The 27,668-nt window shown below is 45.7% G+C and overlaps 1 protein-coding gene across 2 annotated transcripts in view; it reads left to right on the top strand.

Annotated features, from left to right (window-relative positions):
- LOC144608667 (transmembrane protease serine 4-like) overlaps window positions 1-27,668 on the top strand; it is a 50,493-nt gene that overhangs the window by 10,860 nt on the left and 11,965 nt on the right. For both annotated transcript variants that reach the window (XM_078426654.1, XM_078426653.1), the window contains exons 2-8: window positions 12,664-12,748; window positions 16,955-17,062; window positions 18,928-19,080; window positions 19,172-19,301; window positions 20,332-20,439; window positions 22,614-22,654; window positions 25,563-25,722. In XM_078426654.1, coding sequence (XP_078282780.1) covers window positions 12,664-12,748; window positions 16,955-17,062; window positions 18,928-19,080; window positions 19,172-19,301; window positions 20,332-20,439; window positions 22,614-22,654; window positions 25,563-25,722 — 785 coding nt within the window. The remainder of the gene's footprint in view (window positions 1-12,663; window positions 12,749-16,954; window positions 17,063-18,927; window positions 19,081-19,171; window positions 19,302-20,331; window positions 20,440-22,613; window positions 22,655-25,562; window positions 25,723-27,668) is intronic.

Raw genomic sequence — 27,668 nt, 5'->3', positions numbered from 1 at the left:
CTGTAACGCTTTTCCACTGCAAGTACATTTCCACCCACAAATGTGATAGTTGGTGAAACCTGACCATTGAAAACATTTCCTTGTTGGCATATTTTCTGAAGGTCAAATATCTACGGTGAATTATGTGGCAAGGTTGTAAAGTGATTCAGTTAATTCCAGCGGTTTTAGATGAGATGTGAAGGAGGTTGGGCTCGAGTGTGTTGTTGAACAGGTGCACAAGGACCATCGTTTCCTCATTCAGAGGCGTGTTCCCTCATTGCTGTGGATATGGGTGACTTCTCAGTTTAATGTGAAAGGAAGATGGCTCCCCTCTCTTCTCTTTAACCGTTTGTAAATGGGGAGGCAGTGATGTGGGTGGATTTTCAAAGGTTTTGAGCTTTGGAGGTAGCAAGGTTTTAAATAGAGTTCTGGTACAGAACATGCAAGGGGAAATTCTGAGGAAGACGATGGACAGTAAGTGTAAGTCCACCTAGCTGCTGTTTCTTGTAAATACTGCAGGTTTTGAATGTTTGCCAACTATTGGAGTAGAATTCAAGTCGTGACTGTGGACGAACAATTGATAAGAATTGAATCAAAGTGCAAAGAGCTGTTTTATGAGTCGGATAATTCGTTTTTCTCGGGTTGATCTTGGTGTTAGGGCGGTTGGGTGGCACAGCAGTCGAGTTGCTGCCTCACAGCACCAGAGCCCTGGGTCCTGGGTTCAATCCTGACCACGGGCGCTGTCTGTACGGAGTTTGTACGTTCTCCCCGTGACCTGCGTGGGTTTCCTCCGAGATCTTTGGTTTCCTCCCACACTCCAAAGACGTACAGGTTTGTAGGTTAATTGGCTTGGTATAAATGTAAATTGTCCTTTGTATGTGTAGGTTAGTGTTAGTGTGCGGGGATCGCTGGTCGGCGAGGACTGGGTGGGCGGATGGGTCTGTTCTCTAAACTAAACTAAATCTCAAGTGCTGTTTTCTGACGATGAAGCATTGCAATAATGGTAATTTATTCCCGTGCGAGTGGCTTCACACACAGGCAAGGTAAGTGATCACGGGGAGTGGTTTGGGGGGGGATTGGGATATTATAGCCATTACAGAAACATGGCTGAGAAAAGGGCAGGGCTAGCAGTCCGATGTTGCAGGGTATGGTTGCTACAGGCATGAGAGAGGAGGGTAGAGCTGTCTGTTTAGTGGGGGAAGACGTGCCCACGAGAGGTTGGCAACTGCTGCTGTGTGCGACGACAGGCTGGAGTTAGCAATGTTCAGTGAACTTTTATAACTTGTCGCCAAAAGGTGGCACCTCCTGTGTACTGTGTAGGTGAAGTCTGCTACATGATTTTACCAGGTTGTATGCAAACCAACGCATTTCACTGTAGCTAGGTCCATGTGACAATATAGAATCATTCAATCGATCATACATAGAGGACTCTAATAGATTGGGCTCAACACTGGACCTCCTCTTGGGGAATGAGGTAGGACTTGTCAGGGTGGGACTACCTTGACCAGTGACCATAATTCAATCGGATTTAAGTTAGTTAGAGACAAGGATAGGAATGGCCCACAAGGTAAGGTCCTAAATTGCAGCATGGCTGAGTTTTTGCACTAGGCGATTGGAACAGTTTGTTTGCAGGAAAGGGGACTTCTGGCAAGTGAGAGTCTTTCAGAAGTGGGATAGCACGAGTATGTGGCCAACGCGCGTCTGTCAGGGTGAAGGGAGAGACGGGCAAGTTTGGGGAACGCTGGTTGATGGCAGATATTGAGGCTCTGGTCAGGAGGGGTTGCACTTACACAGTGCATCCTTTGGGGAATGGTCACAGAATGGTGTCAGTCTGTCACTGGACACTGAGGGACTGGGGCCCGATACAACAATATATCACTGAAGCGATGTTCGTGTTGGGGAAAATAAATCCCATGTTGACACACAAGGGGGCGCCTCCAGACTCAGGAGCAGCCTCTTGCCCTCTGTTATCAGGTCCTTCCTCTGGTTACTGTCTGATTCACATCCACCCTATTGTGGACATTGGACTTTGTCTATGGAACTGATGGACTACGATATTGAGAACTATATTCTGCACCCTTTGCTCTGTCTATTGTTCTCGAGTTTAACTCGTATACTATACTATTCATGTGCAGTATTATCTGATCGGGAGAACAAGCAAAACAAGGCTTTACACATGTGATAATAATCAACCTAAAGCTAACATTGGAAGTGAATGTTTGTACAGTGAAACATTCATTACAGTGTTAAATGAATTAGTGATAACAAGTCAGCTCTTGTACACCTTGCAGAATAGGTGACATGTGTACACTCACACTTACATAAACAATTCCGAGCTCAGTCCCTAGGGTAAATCAAGATAGACACAAAAAGCTGGAGTAACTCAGTGGGACAGGCAGCATCTCCGGAGAGAAGGAATGGGTGAGGTTTCGCGTCGAGACACTTCCCCAGTCTGAGGAAGAGTTTCGACCCGAAACGTCATGGATTCCTTCTCTCCAGAGATGCTGCCTGTCCCACTGAGTTACTCCAGCTTTTTGTGTCTTATCTTTGGTTTAAACCAGCATCTGCAGTTCCTTCTTATGCACCTAGTATAATCAAGGCAGTTTGTAATTTCTACAACAGTGATCACTAATTTACATTGGAAACGAGCTGGCAATGGAGAATGTGTTGACCCAGGAGGCCACGGGTCACTGACACTGCCTGGAAGCCACTGAGAGAGAGAATCATCTGAGGGATTTCGGGCAGGGGATAGAGATGGTGGTTCTGACTTGTGTAAAATCTGCCTTCCGTAAGCATTCACGACATGTAACTCTTGTGTCAGTCGGGAGTGCCTGTAAATGCAAATTTGAATAAATTATATTTCTTTGAAAACAAGATTATGGAATCTGGGTCAAACTAGCTACTGAAGCTCAGCAGACCAGGGAGCATCCGTGGAGCGAGTGGACAGTTGGCCATTCACCTGGGCCTCCAGGTGCCACCTGACCATTCCCCTCCACAGATTGTGCCTGATCCGTGAGTTTCTCCGGCAGCTTTCCTGTTTTTGGAAAATATTATTAAGGTGGCACAGTGGCGTAGTGGTAGAGTTGCTGCCTTACAGCGCCAGAGACCAGGGTTCGATCCTGACTACAGGTGCTTGTCTGTACGGAGTTTGTACGTTCTCCCCATGACCACGTGGGGTTTCTCCAGGTGCTCTGGTTTCCTTCCATACTCCAAAAATGTACAGGTTTGTAGGTTAATTGGGTTTGGTGAAAATTGTAAATTGTCCCTATTGTTTAGGATAGTGTTAGTGTACAGGGTAATCGCTGGTCGGCACAGACTCAGTGGGCTGAAGACCTGTTTCGTGCTGTATCTCAAGTCGAAAGCAAAGTCTAAAATAAAGTATTGAGGGATTTACATACTGTTTTTGCTACATGGGATGATGAGGAGAGATTTGAGGTGAAGAAAACTGATGGCCTAAATACAGTATATGTAGGTCAAAACTAAGGGCAGACGTTTAAAATGATTGGTGTATGATTATATGGAAGAGGAGCATTGTTTTCACACAGAGGGGAGTATGGAGCAGATTATTGAAAGAATGCTGGAGGCAGAAATGCCCAGTGTTCAAACTGTCCGTCTCTCCACTGAAGAATGTGGGTGTTTTCCTGCATGAGAAAATAAAAGGTTAGTGTGCACCTCCAGGAATGAATTATATTGGAAATTATACAATTGCCTTTATTGCTGAGGGGTTAGAGTTTAAAAATAGAGAAGATGTTCTAACAGAGAAGGGTGTTGGGAGTTGTTGAGCATTGACCTCCTTCTCTGCAAATGGATACATTGGCATTGGACACTGTCCAGAAGATGCACTTGACAAATCCTGGAGGGAAAGGATTGAGTGACCACAAACAGCGAGAAAGATTACAGCTCTACGCTTTGGGATTTGGTAGAGTGAGGGGGGCGATCTTATTGAAATCCAGGTTGTCCCAACGTTATGACAGTGCTCCATTCCTGAACGGTTCCCAGGTTGGGAATGGACGGTGATGGGTGTGATGGGAGAGTGAGAGGGCCCGGGAAGAGTGGCTGTCAGTTGTCCTCGTGGGTGAGTGAGTGAAGGGTGAGTGTGCGGTAGTGAGTGTGCGGTAGTGAGTGTGCGGTAGTGAGTGTGCGGTAGAGTGTGTGCGGGGGTGAGTGAGTGTGCGGGGGTGAGTGAGTGTGTGGGTGTGCAAGTGAGGGGGGAGCGGGTGAGTGAGGGGGGAGCGGGTGAGTGAGGGGGAGTGGGTGTGTGAGGGGGGAGTGGGTGTGTGAGGGGGGAGTGGGTGGGTGGGTGGGGGTTGGGTGGGTGGTGGGGTGGGTGGGGGTTGGGTGAGTGGGGAGTGGGTGGGTGGGGTTGGGTGAGTGGGGAGTGGGTGGGTGGGGTTGGGTGAGTGGGGAGTGGGTGGGTGGGGGGTGGGTGGGTGGGCGAGCGGGCGAGCGAGTGAGTGTGTGAGGGGGGAGTGGGTGGGTGAGCGAGGGACTGAGTGTGAGTCTGCTCAGCTCAACCTAGCCCCCTGCTGTTGTACCTCGGTGGGTGGGCGGTGGGGGAGGGTGGGCACGAGGATGTGGCCTGTTGCCCACCTGGTGGGAGATGCTTCAGCCCTGGAGCAGCCAGCCACCCAGCCATCCCACTGGCCTTCCTAATGACCATTCATCAGTCAGAGTATTGAGGGTTGGAGTTTGGAGGTTGTGATCAGTTATATAAGATGTTGGTCAGGCTGCATGCAGAATATTGTGTTACGTTCTGGGCACCATGTGAAAAGAAAGATGTTGTCAAGCTGGAAAGGGTGCAGAGAAGATTTATGAGAATGTTGCCAGGACTTGAGGATGTGACCTGAAGGGAGAGGTTGAGTAGGCTGGGACTCTATTCCTTGGAGCCCAAGAAGATGAGGGGCGATGTGGTAGAGGTGTACAGAATCATGAGAGCAATAGATTGGGTAGACTCAGAGTCTCTTGGCCAGATTAGAGGAATCGAGAACCAGAGAACATAGGTTTAAGGTGAGGGGGGGAGGGGAAAGATTTAATAGGAACCTGAGGGGTAACTTTTTCATGCAAATTGTGGTGGGTGTATGGAACAAGCTGCTGGAGGAGGTAGCTGAGACAGGGACTAACACAACGTTTAAGAAACATTTAGACAGGTACATGGATAGGATATGTTTAGAGTGATATTGGCCAAATTCAGGCAGGTGGGGCTGGTGTAACTGGGACACATTGGTTGGTGTCGGCAAGTTGGGCTGAAGGGCCTGTTTCCATTCTGTATCATTCTGTATGGCTGTCCATAAGTTGGGGGCTTGTAACCTGCATAACAATGGATGTCAGGTTTGTACTAGTGGAAGGACATGGAACTGGGAGACCTAGTGACAAGATACTTTAAACCTGGGCTGTGTTGGAGTCTCTTGTCATGGTGGTGAATCTCTCTGGAATGGAGGCAAGATTCTGGTGGTATATTAAGGGGATTGATAAATGTTTAGAAAGTGTGAGGGCATTGTAGGACTGCTGCAGAAGACTTGAGGACTGGCCAGATCAACCATGATCCTATTGAACGGTGAGATGACTTGGACTAGGTAGCCTACTCCTGATCCTGTGTTCTCGTGTGAATCTATACTTCAAGAGTTGTGACTCACAAGGCTGCAGATTAATGCTGAGAAGTGGGATTATGTTGGGTAACTCTCTGGAATGGCAATGATGCCATAAGCCAATTTGCCACTGATTCCTTGCCCATGATTCCATCGTCTCTGGCTGTGCTGCTGGCTTGTGTTTGGTACCTCTCTCCTTACCAAGGGCTGCACAGTTCACATGTCACTAATGACATTGTGTCAGAGCTCGCCTGAATGGATGTGAGGCAGGAAACTCTTCCTGGCAGAGGGTCTCAAATAAGGAGGTTTCAAGGTATGGTACAAGACCTTTTAGGACTGAGATCTTTTCTCTTTGCAATGAACCTGTAGAGTTATCTACCTCAAAATGATGGACAAAGTGCAGAAAGTATTGAGAAGGTGCAGTATAACTGGAGTAAACAAAGTCATTGTTTGGAAGGAGTGCTGACTAATCACATGCTTGCAAATGGCAACCTGAGAACCTGCCGAATAAAATTGCTTTCAAGTGGATTAAGAATAAATTTAGAATGATAAGTGGGGACTTGAGCATGGGAGGAGTTGTGGTAAAGTCACCGACAAAATCTGACAAAGGGAAGAAGTGGATGGGGAGAAACTATGGAGAAGGTCCATTCAGAACCAGCTTTCCCATGTGGGGTTGGGGTCCATTAGAGAATAAAGGACCAGAAGGGTGGTTGGTCAACAAGGAGTCAAGGCCAGATCATTGTTGTTGTCGTATCGTGGTCATTCATAAAGTATGCGGATCTTCACTAGGGTAACATAAAAGGTGTGTCTGATTTATTCAAGGAGCTTCAGCGCATAATAATATGCAAGCTATAAAATATTACAAATGACGTCACTTAATTCAAGGTCATAATTTCCCCAGTAGAAGTGGGAAACTAGTTTAACAGTATTTACAAAGCGGTGTTGAAGCGATCCACTGGTATTGGGCATCAGTGTCACTGACGTTGATCTTGGAATCTGCGGAGTCTGAAGTAGCAGCTGCCAATGGACGCACTGAAGGCCGTACATCTGTGCTCATATTGTGTGTCCAAACTTCATGAGCCTCCACTGGGACCGAGATACAGCAAAGGCATTAACTGCCACAAATGTCATGCTAAACTTCAAGAATGGAAGAGAGGGCAGGAAATGATGGCCAAGGTAATCTAATTGTGTATGTGTGTGTGTGTGTATGTGTGTGTGTATATATATATATATATATATATATATATGTGTGTGTGTTTATGTGTGTATGTGTATATATGTGTGTGTGTGTGTGCGTGTACGTATATTTGTATGTGTGTATATATATATATGTGTGTGTGTGAATGCAGGAGAACATTTAGAAAATAATGTAGTGTAAATGTGGTGTTATGAAAGGAAAGGTGCTTGACATGTTGTGTGTGGTTGCAATAGGTATGTGGTAAAATGATATCTGTAGATATAGTGTGGCCTCCATTATGGGCTGGGACCCATCGTGAGGTGATATATTAGCATAGATACCCATAGACGTGGCGAGCTAGCATTGTTGGGGTAGAAGGATTATTTTGAACTTGGCAAGGTTTTAAAGGAGTAGTGCTGTGACCACAATTATTTACAATCTACATTAATGAATTGGATGAAGGGACCAAGTGAATTGTATCCACACTCACTGGCACAGAGGTAAGCACGTAGTGCAGAAGATGGTTTGCTGAGGGATATTAGAAAGGTCAAGCAGGTGGGCAGAATTTTAACCGGTTGACTGATGGAGCCTGGTTTCGATAGTTTGCAGAAGTGGATGAGCAGGAATCTATAAGTCTCGGGCTGCTCCTTTAAATATTTCTTAAACCACTGTAGAAATTTGAAACCTAGTCATTCCGTATTTAATTGAATAGTCTCGCACAAGCAAAGTGCTTACAATGACTTGAATGATTATCCAGGAACTTAAAGTGTCTGAGAAAGGTTCCGACCTAAAATGACCAAAACCATGCTTTTTCTGCAGAGATGCTGCCTGACCATCTGAGTTGCTCCAGCACTTTGTCTATCAACTTGAAATGTCTCTTGGTTTTAAATACATTCCCAGTGTAGACCTGCTTCCGCCATGTAGATTAGTCTCCATTGCCCATTGCTTGTTGCTCTTTGAGGTTTTGGCACTCAATGTGCGACTGGGAGCATGAATGAAATTCTCTCCTCGTTCGTCTGCTGGTAAGGTGGTCAGCGACCAAAGTAAGAGGGTTGTGTGGAAGATGGGAGGCAGAGGTGGACTGATCGTAGCTACAGCCAGGCTGGCCATCCCTGGCCACCCCTGGTGATCGAATGGCCTGATCGGATTTGTTGGGCGAGCTGGTTCAGTAAATATGAGGTTAGAATAAAAAGCCAGGACGAGCAGGTTTGTTGTGCATCAACTGATATGAGAGGTCTCTGGGTTTTTGCCATGAGTCAGTGGCTTCTTGAATAGTTTTCATCCTGGGGTAAATTGGCATATAATTAAAGTTATTGACTTTGCTGTAACAAGTGCATGCAATTTGTAAAGTATTGTTAATGCCCAGGGGTTTAGCAACAGTCCCAGTGCTTGGAGGTAATACCTGAGCAGGTATCTATGTTCCAAATAATTTTGGGTGAAGTTGTTGGGTGGAAATCAATGATATTCTTACAGAGTAGAACACTGTGTTTGTTGGCTCTGTGATGCCTGGTGTCTCAGGATATCATTTTTCTGGTGATGAATTAGTGTGATGGGTTGTGTAGAAAATGGTCATTTGGCCCAATTAGACTTGCTAGTGTGTATGCCCCACACTAGATTCCTCCCCATCCTGTAGCATTTTATCTCCCCCTTTTGGAATTCTCTTTTTTTCTCGGCCTAAATGGTGTCAATGATATGCATCTTGTCGATGTGCATTACTCCAGCATGGACACAGATCCGATGGCCCTAACTCGTCCACACTGACCAATTTGGCCATCAACACTAATCCCATTTGCCTGCTTTGGCCCGTGTTGCTCTAAACCTTGGTATCTGTCCAAATATATTTTTAACATTGCAATTGTACCTATCACTCCCCCTAACTCTGGAAGCTCATTCCATGTACCCACCGCATTCCATGTACCCACCACATTCCATGTACCCACCACATTCTGTGGAAAATGTTGCCTCTCAGATTCCCTTTTAAATCTTTCCCCTCTCATATAAAACCTCTGCTCTCCACTTGTAGATTCCTCAACCCCAGGGAAAAAGACTGAGACTTTCTACCCTAACTATGCCCGTATGATTTTATAAGCCTCCTTCCCAGCCTATCCAATCTCAATATAACTCCAGCTGCCCAGAGCAACGTTCCTGTGAATCTTTTCTCTCCCTCTCGTCAGCTACTCCCAGTGTAAAATTCCACAGTCTAACCTTTCCCTCCAGAGATGCTGCCTGACCCGCTGAGTTACCTCGTCTCCTGCCTTGTCTACTAAAATGGAAATGTTTTCTCCATTACTGAGTTATAAATTCTTTCATAATTTTGAAGAACCTCCATCAAGTTGTCTGTGTTTGCTTTTCTGGAGGAAAGATCCCTAGGTTCTTCACCTGATTCATAAATCTTTACCTTCTCCAATTATATTTTATATTGTGATCAGAACTGTGCACAAATTGTTTTGCCTATTTAAAGTCTAATACATTTATGAAAACCTGCTTTTAATTCTTCCCCTCAAGCAATGACACCTGGTTATGATTCCTCAGAACACTTCCCCCTCCACAATTCAACTTTTGCATTAGTATTATGGTTACCTTGTCACTAAGGAAGACATAAATAGTCTGCCGGAAATAGTGGGGGACCAGGGGTCTAATGAGATGGAGGAACTGAGGGAAATCCAGGTTAGTCGGGAAGTGGTGTTAGGTAAATTAAATGGATTAAAGGCAGATAAATCCCCAGGGCCAGATAGGCTGCACCCCAGAGTGCTTAAGGAAGTAGCCTCAGAAATAGTGGATGCATTACTGATAATTTTTCAAAACTCTTTAGATTCTGGAGTAGTTCCTGAGGACTGGAGGGTAGCTAATGTAACCCCACTTTTTAAAAAGGGAGGGAGAGAGAAAACGGGGAATTATAGACCAGTTAGCCTAACATCGGTAGTGGGGAAAATGCTAGAGTCAGTTATTAAAGATGTGATAGCATCACATTTGGAAAGTGGTGAAATCATTGGACAAAGTCAGCATGGATTTACAAAAGGCAAATCATGTCTGACGAATCTTATAGAATTTTTCGAGGATGTAACTAGTAGAGTGGATAAGGGAGAACCAGTCGATGTGTTGAATCTGGACTTTCAGAAGGCCTTCGACAAGGTCCCACATAGGAGATTGGTGTACAAACTTAAAGCACACGGTATTGAGGGTTCAGTGTTGAGGTGGATAGAAAATTGTTTGGTGGACAGGAAGCAAAGAGTAGGAATAAACGGGTCCTTTTCGGAATGGCAGGCAGTGACTAGTGGGGTACCGCAAGGCTCAGTGCTGGGACCCCAGTTATTTACAGTGTATATTAATGATTTGGACGAGGGAATTGAATGCAACATCTCTAAATTTGCGGATGACACGAAGCTGGGTGGCAGTGTTAGCTGCGAGGAGGATGCTAGGAGGCTGCAGAGTGACTTGGATAGATTAGGCGAGTGGGCAAATGCATGGCAGATGCAATATAATGTGGATAAATGTGAGGTTATCCACTTTGGCGGCAAGAACAGGAAAGCAGAGTATTACCTGAATGGTGACCGATTAGGAGAAGGGGAGATGCAACGTGACCTGGGTGTCATGGTGCACCAGTCATTGAAAGCAAGCGTGCAGGTGCAGCAGGCAGTGAAGAAAGCGAATGGTATGTTGGCATTCATAGCAAGAGGATTTGAGTTTAGGAGCAGGGAGGTTCTACTACAGTTGTACAGGGCATTGGTGAGACCGCACCTGGAGTATTGTGTGCAGTTTTGGTCTCCTAATCTGAGGAAAGACGTTCTTGCCTTGGAGGGAGTACAGAGAAGGTTCACCAGATTGATCCCTGGGATGACGGGACTTTCATATGAAGAAAGACTGGATAGACTAGGCTTGTACTCGCTGGAATTTAGAAGACTGAGGGGGGATCTTATAGAAACATATAAAATTCTTAAGGGGTTGGAGAGGCTAGATGCGGGAAGATTGTTCCCGATGTTGGGGGAGTCCAGAACCAGGGGTCACGGCTTAAGGATAAGGGGGAAGTCTTTTAGGACCGAGATGAGAAAACATTTCTTCACACAGAGAGTGGTGAGACTGTGGCATTCTCTGCCAAAGAAGGTAGTTGAGGCCAGTTCATTGGCTATATTTAAGAGGGAGTTAGATGTGGCCCTTGTGGCTAAAGGGATCAGGGGGTATGGAGAGAAGGCAGGTACAGGTTACTGAGCTGGATGATCAGCCATGATCATATTGAATGGCGGTGCAGGCTCGAATGGCCGAATGGCCTACTCCTGCACCTATTTTCTATGTTTCTATGTATTAGTTATTAGTTATTTATTGTTTTTTTAAATTCTAGTCTAAGAATAAAGGGGACGCCATTTAAAACTGAAAAAGAAACTTTTTCACCAAGAGAGTTGTGAATTTGAGGAATTCTCTGCCAAAGAAGGCAGTGGAGGCCAATTCACTGGATGAATTTTAAAGAGAGTTAGATAGAGCTCTAGGGGCTAGTGGAATCAAGGGATATGGGGAGAAGCCAGGCACAGGTTACTGATTATGGATGATCAGCCATGATCACAATGAATGGCGGTGCTGGCTCGAAGGGCTGAATGGCCTCCTCCTGCACCTATTTTCTATGTTTCTATGTTTCTATGATTATATTTTATGTGTGCATTTCATTTCAATGCACATTGAACTACTGAAAGTAAGAATTTCACAGCGCTGCTGTCAATACATGTGATAATTAAACATCTCTGACTCTCTGATACAATAAAATCCAATTCAACATCTTTGTGAAGTTAGTTGTGCACTTAAGACAATGGCATGAATCACCTTTACCTGGTCTACTTGTCCAAGCAGTCAAGTCCCTCTATTTTTTCAGAACGTACTGTTGCATGATCTTTTAAAAATATTGAAATGACCTTGTCAATTATATTCGCTATATGGCACTCTTGCCTGAAGATGGGACATGTTAAATGTCCCTCCATGGTTACTAACCTCTGATGCCAGCTCCTTTGGTGATTCCCACCAACAGCTCTCTTCTTCCAATCCCATGGCATCACGGGATGAGGAAGGGAAGGTGTGAGTGCAGGGATTCAAGATCGTCTCAGATACCTTGCCTCAAACTAATTCATGCTACTAGATGGAACCCCAATCTTTTCCAAGTAGACCGTGTACAACGGATATATGCCAATCCCTTTGTGCACAACTAACTCTCCAGTGAAGTTGTTTTGGATTTTGTTGTATCTAAGAGTCAAAGGCATTTAATTGTGATGTGTGCCGATAACTGAACAATGAAATTCTTACTAGCAGTAATGCAATACACATAGATCATATATTATAATCAGAAAATTCAACAAATTAATGTCCTTAATACTGGGTAACCATAATTCTGCCAAAACCAAAGTGTGTAGGTGCAACAAAGATACAGTGCACAAACGTTCATCATTGCAGAGGCCAGTCTTGTGCAGAATTCAAGAGTGGGAAGCTATACTTGAACGGAGTGGTCATGGTTTTGGGCTGCTGTACCACCTCACTGATGATAGGAGCAGGATGAGCATGTGGCCAGAGTGGTGTGTGTCTTTGATATTGGCTGCTTCTTTGAGGTAGTGGCTCCTGTAGAACCCTGGGGTTGGGAGGTCAGAGCTTGTGATGGGTCAGGAAGTGTCTACCACTCTCTGTAATCTCCTCCATTCCTGGGTGTTTGCATTGCCAAACCGAGCCATGATCCAATCAGTTAGTGTGGTCTCTTCCGTATACCTGTAGATGTTCAAGAGAGTATTTGTCGACATTCCAAACCTCCCTTTGAAGAAAGTGGAGCAATTGGTGAGCATTTTTTGTGACTACATCAATATGCAAGGCCTGAGGCAGATCTTCAATGCCCAGCAACTTGAAGCTGTCGACTCTCACCTTTAATCGCTGACCATCTCTCTTCATTTCTTTCAGCCCCAAGAAAGAGCGAATGTCAAGGGAGAGGCGGATGCATTTGTTCCTCAACGTCCAATAAATGCCATCATTCCAGTAGATCCAGGTGGGACAAATGACTCTCATATTTGTACTTGCATAAAGTGTGTGGATACAATCTCACTTTCCCTGCCTTTCATTAGGAAAGGTTGTTTACCTTTATCCTCTGCCTACTCTGCTTTGTCAGAGGTCAAGCTTGAGCTGATGTCATGATCATGTGATTGGAGCAGAATTAGGCCATTCGGCCCATCAGGTCTACTCCGCCATTCAATCATGGCTGATCTATCTCTCCCTCCTAACCCTGTTCTCTTGCCTTCTCCCCATAACCCATTACACCTATACTAATCAAGAATCTATCTCTGCCTTTTAAAAAGGATTTGAATGGTCATCTAGTGGGTGATAAATAGTAGACTGATAAGAATGTGAGTATTTAATATTCCATACTCATGATGAGTCATGTGCAAGAAGGCTGCAAAAAATTAGTTTCAATGCTGCAGGTCTTCATTAATAATTGTCACTGCATGTGATGGATTTTAGTAACAGGATGCATTTTTCAGTGACATTAACCCTACAGCTTTTGATCATTTATAAATTGGTACAGCGCTTTGAGCAAAATGCAATGTAAACAAAGTACTGCACTGGATTTGTGGGAGCAAGTCTGAGGTCATCCTATTCGGCCACCCTGACTCCATCAAAACGATAACAGGCAGCCTTGGAAGCCTATCCTCCCTAGTCAAACCGCATGTCGAAGACAGAAACAGGGGAATTTATTATGGGAAACAAAGAAATGGCAGACGAGTTAAACCGTTACTTTGGATCTGTCTTCACTGAGGAAGATACGCACAATCTCCCAAATGTTCTAGGGGCCGGAGAACCTAGGGTGATGGAGGAACTGAAGGAAATCCACATTAGGCAGGAAATGGTTTTGGGTAGACTGATGGGACTGAAGGCTGATAAATCCCCAGGGCCTGATGGTCTGCATCCCAGGGTACTTAAGGAGGTGGCTCTAGAAATAGTGGAAGCATTGGAGATCATTTTTCAATGTTCTATAGATTCAGGATCAGTTCCTGTGGATTGGAGGATAGCAAATGTTATCCCACTTTTTAAGAAAGGAGGGAGAGAGAAAACGGGTAATTATAGACCAGTTAGTCTGACATCAGTGGTGGGGAAGATGCTGGAGTCAATTATAAAAGACGAAATTGCTGAGCATTTGGATAGCAGTAACGGGATCATTCCGAGTCAGCATGGATTTACGAAGGGGAAATCATGCTTGACAAATCTACTGGAATTTTTTGAGGATGTAACTAGGAAAATTGACAGGGGCGAGTCAGTGGATGTGGTGTACCTCGACTTTCAGAAAGCCTTTGACAAGGTCCCACATAGGAGATTAGTGGGCAAAATTAGGGCACATGGTATTGGGGGTAGGGTACTGACATGGATAGAAAATTGGTTGACAGACAGAAAGCAAAGAGTGGGGATAAATGGGGCCATTTTGGAATGGCAGGCAGTGACCAGTGGGGTATCGCAAGGTTCGGTGCTGGGACCCCAGCTATTTACGATATACATTAATGACTTAGACGAAGGGATTAAAAGTACCATTAGCAAATTTGCAGATGATACTAAGCTGGGGGGTAGTGTGAATTGTGAGGAAGATGCAATAAGGCTGCAGGGTGACTTGGACAGGTTGTGTGAGTGGGCGGATACATGGCAGATGCAGTTTAATGTAGATAAGTGTGAGGTTATTCACTTTGGAAGTAAGAATAGAAAGGCAGATTATTATCTGAATGGTGTCAAGTTAGGAGGAGGGGGAGTTCAACGAGATCTGGGTGTCCTAGTGCATCAGTCAATGAAAGGAAGCATGCAGGTACAGCAGGCAGTGAAGAAAGCCAATGGAATGTTGGCCTTCGTAACAAGAGGAGTTGAGTATAGGAGCAAAGAGGTCCTTCTACAGTTGTACCGGGCCCTGGTGAGACCGCACCTGGAGTACTGTTTGAGGAAGGATATTCTTGCTATGGAGGGCGTGCAGCGTAGGTTCTCTAGGTTAATTCCCGGAATGGCGGGACTGTCGTATGTTGAAAGGCTGGAGCGATTGGGCTTGTATACACTGGAATTTAGAAGGATGAGGGGGGATCTTACGTATAAGATAATTAGGGGATTGGACACATTAGAGGCAGGAAACATGTTCCCAATGTTGGGGGAGTCCAGAACAAGGGGCCACAGTTTAAGAATAAGGGGTAGGCCATTTAGAACGGAGATGAGGAAGAACTTTTTCAGTCAGAGAGTGGTGAAGGTGTGGAATTCTCTGCCTCAGAAGGCAGTGGAGGCCAGTTCGTTGGATGCTTTCAAGAGAGAGCTGGATAGAGCTCTTAAGGATAGCGGAGTGAGGGGGTATGGGGAGAAGGCAGGAACGGGGTACTGATTGAGAGTGATCAGCCATGATCGCATTGAATGGCGGTGCTGGCTTGAAGGGCTGAATGGCCTACTCCTGCACCTATTGTCTATTGTCTATTGTCTATTGTCAAAAGCCTTGGCGTGATATTTGACTCTGCATTAATGTTTGACAAGCAAGTCAAAGCTGTGTAAAAGCCAGCTTCTTCCAGCTTCGTACCATAGCTAAAATCAAACCATTCCTCCAATTTGACGACATTGAAAAAATCATCCACACATTCATTTCCTCCCGCCTAGACTACTGCAACTCCCTATACACTGGGATCAGCCAATCATCCCTGTCCCGCCTGCAATTGGTCCAAAACGCCGCAGCGAGACTCATCACCCCGATTCTGGCCTCTCTCCACTGGCTCCCAGTACAGTACCAGCTTCAAGCTCCTCCTATTCACATACAAAGCCCTAAATGGGCTTGCCCCCCCCCCCCCTCCCCCCGCCATATCAAAATTCTTCTAACCCACCACTCTATCTCCAGGTCCCTCAGGTTGGCCGACTTGGGGCTACTGACTATCCCGCGGTCTCGGCTTAAGCTCAGAGGTGACCGCGCTTTTGCGGTTGCAGCTCCTAGACTGTGGAACAGCATCCCTCTCCCCATCAGAACTGCCCCCTCCATCGACTCCTTTAAGTCCAGGCTCAAAACCTATTTCTACTCCCTAGCGTTTGAGGCCCTCTGAGGGGGCGCTGTGAACTGTTTATGTATGTGCTGTTATGTTTGTGTGCCATTGTATGTTCGTTCATAGTACCTGAACTGATGTACAGCACTTTGGTCAACGTAGGTTGTTTTTAAATGTGCTATACAAATAAACTTGACTTGACTTATCATATCATATCATATATATACAGCCGGAAACAGGCCTTTTCGGCCCTCCAAGTCCGTGCCGCCCAGTGATCCCCGTACATTAACACTATCCTACACCCACTAGGGACAATTTTTACATTTACCCAGCCAATTAACCTACATACCTGTACGTCTCTTGACTGAAGTCTGCATTTCTTCAGATTTGGGAGTGGAAATATTCAGATGAAGTTGCTAGGTAAAGAGAGGAATGATAATCTTACTCTTTTAATAAACTATTTTTAAGACCTACTCTGAGTACTGAGGCTTTGTGTGGATCATTCCAGTTGGAGTGTTTCAGTCACTCCCAGGTCTGATGGTCCCAACACTGCTTTCCTATCTCTGTAATTAGTTTGTTGTGAGAACAAGCACATGGCAGAGTCATCAAGGGTTTATTTAAATACAAGCACCTGTGGCTAACTCTTTCCCTGGGGAGCAATCAGTCTCCATTAACTCCAGTATACAATCTAGATTGTTACTTTAGTGCTGTGATGTTAGACAAAGGTCCTTTACCTTATCGAGACATAAAGGATACCGCCACACAGGTGAGTCCTGTGTAATGTTAACTCCTAATTATTCCATTGGATTGGGTAATTTGGCCATTATTTGTAAGACTTTGCCCAAATTTGGTTTTCACATTTGCAACATTACAACTTGGTTACATCCAAAGATTTCAATGACTTTAAAGTTTCTTAAGATATCCTAATAAGATGAGTTGTTGGATAAAGAGAGTTGATTTTTGTGGGGGGGGGGGGGGGGAGACAAATGTGGCTCTGTTCCTGTGTGCCATTTCTCAGTAGGATTCTTTAGATCTTGCACCCATATAAATTGGAAGTCAAAAACACTCCTGAATATCTGAAGGCCCAATTAAAGTGAATCCGGAGCCAGACCCTGCGCCTGATCCCAGCTCCTTCCTGAATTTGTCAATGTGGGGATGGGTGAAGAAGCAGACTGACTGACAAGCATTGCACTAACACATTCTCCATCCTCCAGATGACTCTAATTCATCCAAATGTGCCATGGACAAGAGGAAGAAGATCATCATGACGGTCCTCATGGTGCTTATTGTCTTAGCGATCATAGCTGTTGCCGCGTATTTTGGTAAGCTGATTTGCTTCTTTATGCAAAACATGTTCCCAATGTTGGGGGAGTCCAGAACAAGGGGCCACAGTTTAAGAATAAGGGGTGGGCCATTTAGAACTGAGCTGAGGAAAAACTTTTTCAGTCAGAGAGTTGTGAATCTATGGAATTCTCTGCCTCAGAAGGCAGTGGAGGCCAATTCTCTGAATGCATTCAAGAGAGAGCTAGATAGAGCTCTTAAGGATAGCAGAGTCAGGGGGTATGGGGAGAAGGCAGGAACGGGGTACTGATTGAGAATGATCAGCCATGATCACATTGAATGGCGGTGCCGGCTCGAAGGGCCGAATGGCCTCCTCCTGCACCTATTGTCTATTGTCTAAAACATTTTTATAAAGTGTTCCTCCTCTGTGTGCTTTGAATTTGCTGAAATTCTGATTTGTTGTTCTGCTCTGCTTGTTTCCATTGTTCACAAACAAGCCTGGCATCAAATGTCCACTAGGCATTTGGTTGCGTGAGGTATCATGTATGAAGTTTATACCGCAATACAGCTGATTGCATGCTTCCCAGGCCTATGATATCACTGCAAATTATTTTATATGGGGAGGTGTAGCAGGCCATTGACAATGAAAGGGGAGGGAATGTAATTATAAATGGATTAAAAACAAGAGACTAATTGGATTTGGACGTTTGTGGAGAAAAAGAAAGAAATTTCACGAAACTCAGAGCAAGAATTGAGGGGGGGAAAGATTTAATAGGAACCTGAGGCGTAACTGTTTACACAAAGGGTGGTGGGTGTATGGAACAAGCTGCCAGAGGAGGTAGTCGAGGCAGGGTATATTACAACATTTAAGAAACATTTAGACAGGTACATGGATAGGACAGGTTTCGAGGGATATGGGCCAACTGTGGGCAGTGGGACTAGTGTAGGTGGGGCATGTTGGTCGATGTGGGTGGGGTAGGCCACAGGGCCTGTTTCTGCACTGTAAGACGCTATGACTCTAGTTGTTTAGGAGCACTTGAATTAGATCTTGGATCCTCAGCTATTCCTTGCCTTGGAGCTTAAATGTCCTTGTGATTAAAAATACCTACTTCACGACATTGAATATATAATTGACTCTCCACTGAGCTTTTCTGGGAGAGCATGCCAGAATTTCCCTGTCCTTTGTGTACAGATGGTTCCCAGCAGCAGCTGTGAATGCCTTTGCTCTAACTGTATCACCTGTATCACCACCACGAGCCCCGCTCTGCTCTGCCCTGCTCCAGGAAGTGACTTTTCTCTACCTCATGATTGTTTATTCATTCCATTCACCACAGTAAAATCGTCCTGTATTTGCTCTTGGGAGGTCTGATCTATTTGTTTGAAAGGTGAGATTGGTTTTGTTTGTTTTTATCCAGAGATTTCCCTACATGATGGCTCATCAGTTTTAATAACCTTCATGATGGCTCATCTACATGATGGCTCATCAGTTTTAATAACCTTCCCTGGTGATCAGGCACTTACTATCCAGCAATTTAATTAGCTGTGGCTGTTTGTTTGTCTGTTTCTCTGCACATTTGTTCCAGGGGTAGTCACTAGATAGGGTTTGGTCGAAGGGAATCTTGGTTGCCATCATCTAACCCCAGGGATTGGTTTGTTTGATGTCCTTGGGCTGGTTTTCAGCTGGTGCATTGGTGATTGTCCTGTTGTGGTTTGTTGTGATGGATCAGGTGAGGAATCGCTGCTTTAAGTTATTGAATCCTTTGCTTCATTTTGTGAAATACTATCTTAACTGGTAGGTTGGAGCCACTGCCCGGGATTCCTGCACCATCCCATTGGCCACAATAGGCAGTCTTGAGCTAGTTGACCTTGTGTTGATATCTGACCAGCATTGTCCTTTCCCTTTCAGTGAAGGTTGCCATCGACACATACTATTTCTTCTGCCACAAATCTTTTAAGTTCATTTCTGTGGATTTGCAATGCAATGGGATCAGAGACTGTTCCAATGGCGAAGATGAGATTGACTGTGTGGTAAACATTACCTTCCAAGGAGAATATCCAGGTAGGCAAATAGTGATCTTCAGCACAGTATTCTTCAGTGCTTCCCCTGCGGAATGAATTCATCCATGGTGCTGTCCTATGTTCCTTTACAGTGCGGATTTACGGACCCAGCTCCATTCTGCAGGTGAAGGATTCAGCGTCACTGGAGTGGAAGAGTGTGTGTTATAAGAACTGGAATGCCAAGCTTGCCCGAGTCGCCTGTTCTCAGCTTGCTTACGCAAGGTATGGGGCAGCAGTCACGATGACGTTTCTATCCCAGTATCTGTTCAGTGAGATATTAAACAGAAAATAAACTGCTGATATCAGAAATCTAACATGTATTAAAAAAACACAGAAAACACTGGAAGATTCAACAGAGCAGGGCAAATCTGTGGGAAAAGAGACAATTAATATTTTAGGACAAAGACCAAAATAGTGGAAGGCCTGGATAGAGTGGATGTGGACAGAATGTTTCTACTAGTGGAAGAGTTTAGAAATGGAGGGCGCAGTCTCAGAAACAAAGGATGTACCTTTAGAAAGATGAGGAGGAATTTCTTTAGTTAGAGGGTGGTGAGTCTATGGAATTCATTGCCACAGACAGCTGTGGAGGCCAAGTCAGTGGGTATTTTTAAGGTGGAGATTAACAGATTCTTCATCAGTAAGGGAGTCAAAGCAGAAGAATGGGGTTGAGAGGGAAAGAAAGATCAGCCATGATTGAATGGTGGACTGGACTTGATGGGCCGAATGATCAATTCTGCTCCTATCACTTTTGACTAGAATGTTTGAGTGTAAATTAAATGGGCAGGTGGTGACCCCATGCATGTATAATTGATGTCACTGCATTATCAGCAAGAAACTATACTGTCTAACATATATATAATATATACTGGAGCTGAGAATCGGACCATTTGCTTGGTAGAAGTGACTGCAGCGACTGAGACAGAAATGATCTCCTCCGCCCTCTGATGTTGAACCTGCCTCCGTTGGTCTTCAATACCACACGGCACTGTTGCTGTTTAGTTCAGTTTATTGTTGTGTGTACCAGGGCACAATGAAAAGCATTTGTTGCGTGCTAACCAGGCAACGGAAAGACAATACATAATTATAATCAGCCATTCACAGTGTACAGATATATGATACTGAATCAAATTATGCAGTTAAATCATATCCTCTTGAATCCTTAGCTGTGAGTTACCTGGGCCTCTGGTGCCAACACTGTTCCGGCCACACTTGCAAGGATTATGTTTCATTAATGAGTATTGTTTCTACGCAGGGACCCCATCAGTGTCCCGATGTCCTTAAACAACTGGCCCATGCACAAGATTATCAATGCCAACCATGCTACAAACCCTAGCTCCATCCAAAGTGTACTAACGGAAGGGTGAGTAGCATGTTGTGGCCTCTATTCCGCTCATATTCAATAAGATGTGCAGACTTCATTTAAAGCTTGTCCAGGGGATCTCCTATCTCTGAAAGCTGATCCAGGAGAGTAAAGCTCATGCAATGTGTGGAAACTTGGTAGATTGGATTCAAAGTTGGTTTTGACCATAGATGACAGAGGGTATATTTAGAGGGTGTTATTCTGACTGGACGTATAGGGCCAGTGCTGACATCGCTTTGTGATTTTATAGATATAAATGATTTGGATGAAAATGTTGGTGGGTGATGAGTGATCATCTAGTGGGTCTGGGAAGGTGCAGAGGAATCTTGCCAGCATAGCTCCAGGGAAAGATGGGAAAGGGCTTCAGGCAAAGATTTGGATTGGTGAAGTAGGTTGGTATGTGGCTCATCTATTAAAGCCTCGCAGCTCCAGAAAATCCAGGTTCAATCCTGACCTTGGCTGCTGTCTGCGTGGACTTTGCCTATTTTCCCCATGAACGCATGGGTTTCTGCTGGTGCTTGAGTTTCATCCCACATTGCAAAACAGTACAGGTTGTCAGCTTAACTGGCCATTGTAACTTGCCCTGGGTAGAGGTGAGCAGGGAGAATCAGGGGGCAGTTGATGGATATGTGGGGAGATTAAATGGGCTTGGTGTAATTGGGTACTTGATGGCCAGCATAAGCATGATGGGTCGAAGGACCTGTTTCTGTACTCTATGACCATGAGTTCTTGGAGTGCAGAGGGAGGGATGATATTTGATAGCGGTGTACAAGAGCATGGCCGGTCAAGATAGGGTCAACAGGCAAGAAATTCCCATTCGCAGATGGGTTTAAAGCAAAGGTCCTAAATGCAGAGATTCCTGTTGGCGTTGAATCCACTGCCACCATCAACCTTTGCACCTCTTCAAAAAAGTTGATCATTAATTAGGGATAATGTTCCCTAACAGATATGCCAAGAGGGAGATGTGGGGAGAGGAGAGTTTCAATTTGAGAGTCACAGAATTGAGGATGTTAAAGCACAGAGTAGAAGATCCAAACAAGCCAGATGTGGGCAATGCTCAACCATTCCAGAGGCTTGTGCAGCAGGGAAGGAATTTCAGGTCAATAATGTTCTATCAGAAGGAGGCAAATTGGTTCATTAAGTCTGTATCAGATTTGCAGAGTAAACCCCTTAATCCCACTCCATAGTTCTTCTCACTAAATTTTCCTCCTAATTATTTGTCCACTTCCCTTTGAGAAAGCTCTTCCTCCCACATCCCATCAGGTAGTGCATTGGCCCTTGGTTGTTTGAATTTCCTCATTCCAGTGCCAATCATCTTAAACTGGCATCCTTCACAATCTAACTCTAGTCACCAGAAATGCTTGCTCACAGTTTACTCTGTCTAAACCCTTCACGATTTTAGTTCAGAGATACAGCACAGAAACAGTCCCTTTGTCCCACAGAGTCCACATCGACCAGCGACCCCGCACATTAACACTGCCCGATGCACACTCGGGACAGTTTTTATATTCATACCAAGCCAATTTAAACTTGTAGGTCTTTGGAGTATGGGAGGAAACCAAAGATCTCGGAGAAAACCATTGCAGGTCACGGGGAGAACGTACAAACTCCGTACAGACAGCACCTGTAGTCAGGATTGAACCCGGGTCTCTGGCGCTGTGAGGCAGCAACTCTACTGCTGCACCACTGTGCTGCTCCGTGCCTTAAGATATTAAATCATTTATGAAGTTGCAAGATTTTTGAATCTTTTAGAAGCAAAGAACTGCAGATACAAAAGGACACAGAGTGCTGGAGTAAGTAAGTCATCAGGTCAGGCAGCATCTGTGATGTAATTAAAGTAAAGGGGGAGATGTGATGTGTATGTAATGTCATCTTGTAAGAAGATTTTAATAATCATCCTTCAGCAGGAAACCTCTAGAAGGTCACCTGACCTCAGTCACGAGGCACAAGCACATTGGTCAGCTTCTGCTCTTGGTCTCAAGGTCTCTGGCATTTATATTACATGTACATCACAGCATCTCTAGAGACATTTTCAGTCAAGACAATTCAGTTTTTTGTATCTTGCTTGGTTCAGCTCGGAGTCAACATTAAATCACAGAGGGTGAAAGCAAATCAAGATAAAGTTAACTTTCAACTGAAACTCAAACAAATGCTTATTTTGGTTTTATTTTCAGGACTTGCACTTCCGGTCAGATTGTGTCCCTTGTCTGTGCACGTGAGTTAATTATTTAGCTAGATATTAAATAAGTAAATGGGTGTTTGGTAAACAGTCCTTTCATGTGTTCTGTGAAGCTATAAAGCGATCTCATGGATAGGGGCATAGGAATGATCTCAAAGATAAGATTTATTTGGTTTGCCTCCTGGCAGTTGTCTCATAAAGGCATTTGAGTTGATCAATCACAGTGAGCCTTCTCCTCGGCTAATCCAATGCCGGCTTGGACATTGGGCCAGAATGGTTCAGATTGCTGGTTGGTTATTGGGCCAGTCAGGAGGTCCACTTGTCTGAGGTCACTGGCCTTGGTACAGCTTCACGGCGATCTCTGCTGCTTTACTCCCCAACTGCTCACTCGAGTTTTAATGCTCATTGAGAAATTCTGGCCCAGTTTCTCAGACTCTCATCTCCAGCTGTTTGTTTATTCATTCATGGCACGGGTCAAGGATGGTCTTGGAAACGCGAGCACCTCGAGCCCGTCTCTAATTCCCCCTGACAGGTGAGAGGCAGAGGCCACATGGTCAAGGTTCCAGTGCTAAAGACGCAATCTCTCCACTTCACCATGGCCATGGATTCATGCAGAATAGTTTGTGACTTGGACTTGGGCCCATTCACTGGCCACTTTGCCATCTCGATGGTGAACACAGCAATGGCAAGTGATTTTTCAGCAGTCCATCTTGTTGATAACACTCTTTGGAATGAAGGAGCGAGTGGATGTTTGGAGTGGGCTTGCTGAAGCAGATGGGCTGGGTTGACTTTGAGGCTGGGCTACAGGGGTAAATGGTCTCATCCAAAACCAACAGATTTTAGTATTCGTAATTCCTGCTGATGAGGCATCAGTTGACGATCCTCAGGTTCTGACCTTCTCAAGTAGCCATGATGTTTATGGTAAAGTTAACTATGAAAAATGGATGCGCTATAAAATGTGATGGGCTAAAAGGTACATTTGAAATGGATAGAGAAGCCAAGTCAACATGTTTCTGCTATTTCCCCCCCCCCCCCCCTCCCTCCCATTCATACCCCATTAACAGAGTAATGGATAGGCAGAAGCATAACCCCAGTACCCACCCACTCCTCCCCAATCACCACGTCACACCCACTTACAGCCTGACTCCAGTCTGCACTAATTAGGCCCTCGTCCACTACACCCCCCCCCCTGCTGCCCAACATCAGTCTGGCCACTTCTCCATCACGAACAATAGAAATTGAGGAGGTGGAGAGGCTATTCAGGAGACAGAAAAGCCGGAAATCCCCAGGACCAGACAATGTTTCCCCCTCTACCCTCAAGCTCTGTGCCGAACAACTGGCACCGGTCTACACAGACATTTTCAACCAGTCCCTGCAAACCTGCACTGTCCCTGCCAGCTTCAAAGTCTCCATTATCGTTCCTGTACCCAAAAAGCCAAGGATGACTGGTCTTAATGACTACAGGCCGATCGCACTGACCTCTGTAATCATGAAGACCCTTGAAAGACTTGTGCTGGCCCACCTGTAAAACATCGCAAACCCCCTGCAGTTTACATACCAGGCCAATAGATCAGTGGATGATGCAGTCAACCTAGGCCTGCACTTCATCCTCCAGCACCTAGACTGCCAGGGGACCTATGCCAGGATTTTGTTTGTGGATTTTAGCTCTGCATTCAATACCATTGTGCCAGAGCTACTACACTCCAAACTCTCCCAGCTGACTGTGCCTGAACCCCTCTGTCAGTGGATCATCAACTTCCTGACAGACAGGAAGCAGCATGTGAGACTGGGAAAGCACATCTCAGACCCGCAGACCCTCAGCATAGGAGTACCGCAAGGCTGCGTACTCTCCCCTCTCTACTCTCTCTACACCAACGAATGCACCTCCACAGACTCCTCTGTCAAGCTCCTCAAGTTTGCGGACGGACTCCTCTGTCAAGCTCCTCAAGTTTGCGGACGGACTCCTCTGTCAAGCTCTTCAAGTTTGCTTGATTGGACTGATCCAGGATGGGGAGGAATCTGCCTACAGAGGGGAAGTGACACAGCTGGCATCCTGGTGCCATCGCAACAACCTGGAGCTCAATGCTCTTAAGACGGTGGAACTAATTGTAGACTTTAGGAGAGCTCCCCCTCCCCTCCCCACCCCCACTCACCATCAACAACACCATTGTCACATCTGTGGAATCATTTAAGTTCCTTGGAACCATCATCTCCAGGGCCCTTAAATGGGGGGCCACCATCGAGTCCACAGTCAAAAAGGCCCAACAGAGGATGTAATTCCTGCAGCGGCTGAGAAAACACTATCTGCCACAGGCAATGATGGTCCAGTTTTATACTGCCTTCATAGAGTCTGTCCTCACCTTCTCCATCATGGTCTGGTTTGGCCCAGCCACCAAGCATGACATCCGGAGGCTGCAACGCATCGTTCGTTCAGCTGAGAAAGTTGTTGGCTGCAACCTTCCCCCCATTGATGAACTGTACACTGCAAGGGCCAGGAAGCGAGCGGGCAAGATCAACTCTGACCCCTCTCACCCTGGCCACAAACTCTTCGAAGCACTTCCCTCTGGAAGGCGACACCGGACTGTCAAAGCAGCCACAGCCAGACATTAAACCAGCTTGTGTCCACGAGCAGTAGCTCTACTCAACAACCAAACGTTTGTAGCTTCCTTGTGCTCTGGTATTTTATTTCATTCTTTGCATGTTTAAACTATAATGTTTTTTTAAAAATTGTTTACTGTATATTGTGTTGTTATCCTTGAGAGCAAAGCACCAAGGCAAATTCCTTGTATGTATACATACTTGGCTAATAAAAACATATTCTAATTCAAATTTTAAATTCAAATTATTCAAATTTTAAATTTAAATCTATAATCTCTGCTGATGTATGTGATAAGATGCATCTTGGTTTGGATTGGGATGTGACCCTGCATGTGTGTGGTTTCAGAGTGTGAACGGAGTGCTATTGAACGCATTGTGGGAGGGACAGATGCCAACATTGACGAATGGCCGTGGCAGGTCAGCCTCCAGTACAAGAAGCAGCATCTGTGTGGGGGCAGTATGATCAACTCCCAGTGGGTGCTGACTGCCGCACATTGCTTCCCAGAGTAAGTACGCACTCCACTCTCCTCCCCCGCACGCACCACTATACACACTCCACGCTCCTCCCCCGCACGCTCCACTATACACACTCCACGCTCCTCCCCCGCACGCTCCACTATACACACTCCACGCTCCTCCCCCACACGCTCCATTATACACACTCCACGCTCCTCCCCCACACGCTCCACTATACACACTCCACGCTCCTCCCCCGCACGCTCCACTATACACACTCCACGCTCCTCCCCCACACGCTCCACTATACACACTCCACGCTCCTCCCCCACACGCTCCACTATACGCACTCCACGCTCCACTATACACACTCCACACTCCTCCCCCGCACGCTCCACTATACACACTCCACGCTCCTCCCCCACACGCTCCACTATACACACTCCACGCTCCTCCCCCACATGCTGCACTATACGCACTCCACGCTCCACTATACACACTCCACACTCCTCCCCCACACGCTCCACTATACGCACTCCATGCTCCACTATACACACTCCACGCTCCTCCCCCGCACGCTCCACTATACACACTCCACGCTCCTCCCCCACACGCTCCATTATACACACTCCACGCTCCTCCCCCACACGCTCCACTATACGCACTATACGCACTCCACGCTCCTCCCCCACACGCTCCACTATACGCACTCCACGCTCCTCCCCTGCACGCTCCACTATACACACTCCACGCTCCTCCCCCACAAGGTTTGATTTGACTGAATATTGTTCAAAGCTAAGTTGTTTTACACTGTAGCTGGGTTTTACACTGTCGCTGGGTTTTACACTGTCGCTGGGTTTTACACTGTAGCTGGGTTTTACACTGTCGCTGGGTTTTACACTAGCTGGGTTTTACACTGTAGCTGGGTTTTACACTAGCTGGGTTTTACACTGTAGCTGGGTTTTACACTGTAGCTGGGTTTCACACTAGCTGGGTTTCACACTAGCTGGGTTTCACACTAGCTGGGTTTTACACTGTAGCTGGGTTTTACACTGTAGCTGGGTTTTACACTGTAGCTGGGTTTTACACTGTAGCTGGGTTTTACACTGTAGCTGGGTTTCACACTAGCTGGGTTTCACACTAGCTGGGTTTCACACTGTAGCTGGGTTTCACACTAGCTGGGTTTCACACTGTAGCTGGGTTTTACACTGTAGCTGGGTTTTACACTGTAGCTGGGTTTTACACTGTAGCTGGGTTTTACACTGTAGCTGGGTTTTACACTGTAGCTGGGTTTTCCACTGTAGCTGGGTTTTACACTGTAGCTGGGTTTTACACTGTAGCTCAGTGCACACTGCATGTGCAAGCACAATGTGGGCTGAGGGTACATGTCTAAACGTAGGAGCAGAGGTGTTTAAGCAGCCATCTGCGATACTTGCCTTCATTGGCTGGGATATCCGTGTACGGACAGGGTCATTTATGGAGCAACTTTACAAAGTATTAGTTCGATCACACTGGAGGATTGTGTACATTGCTGCCTGGCATGGTGTGATCACACTGGGGAGGTACAGGGGATGTTGCCAAGAGTGGAGTGTTTCAGTTGTGACTAGACTTTGGATAGGTTGGGTTGGTTTTCTTTGGAGCAGAGATAGCTGGGGGCTGCCCTGATTGAGGTACACAAAATTCAGGCGGAGATGAGATGGGGTAGGGAGTGAGATACTTTCCCCTGACCAGCCCTTAGTCTCTGCGCTCTCCACTATTCATTCTGCAGATTTAAGGCGAAGGGTAAGAGCTTAGGATGGGATTTGAGGAATTCTTACATTTGCGGTTGGTTGAATACAGAAGAATGGGTGGAAGTAGGTAGAAATATTCAGATGCCATGGTAATGGGCCATGTGCTGTTTAATGCTCATAGTATGGAGAGTTACTAGGTAGTTGGCATGGGGATGGTTGGCATGGGGATGGTTGGCACGGGGATGGTTGGCACGGGGATGGTTGGC

Source organism: Rhinoraja longicauda, chromosome 32 (assembly GCF_053455715.1).
Source record: "Rhinoraja longicauda isolate Sanriku21f chromosome 32, sRhiLon1.1, whole genome shotgun sequence".
Lineage (NCBI taxonomy): Eukaryota > Metazoa > Chordata > Chondrichthyes > Rajiformes > Arhynchobatidae > Rhinoraja > Rhinoraja longicauda.
This window is presented reverse-complemented; position numbering and strand designations above follow the sequence as displayed.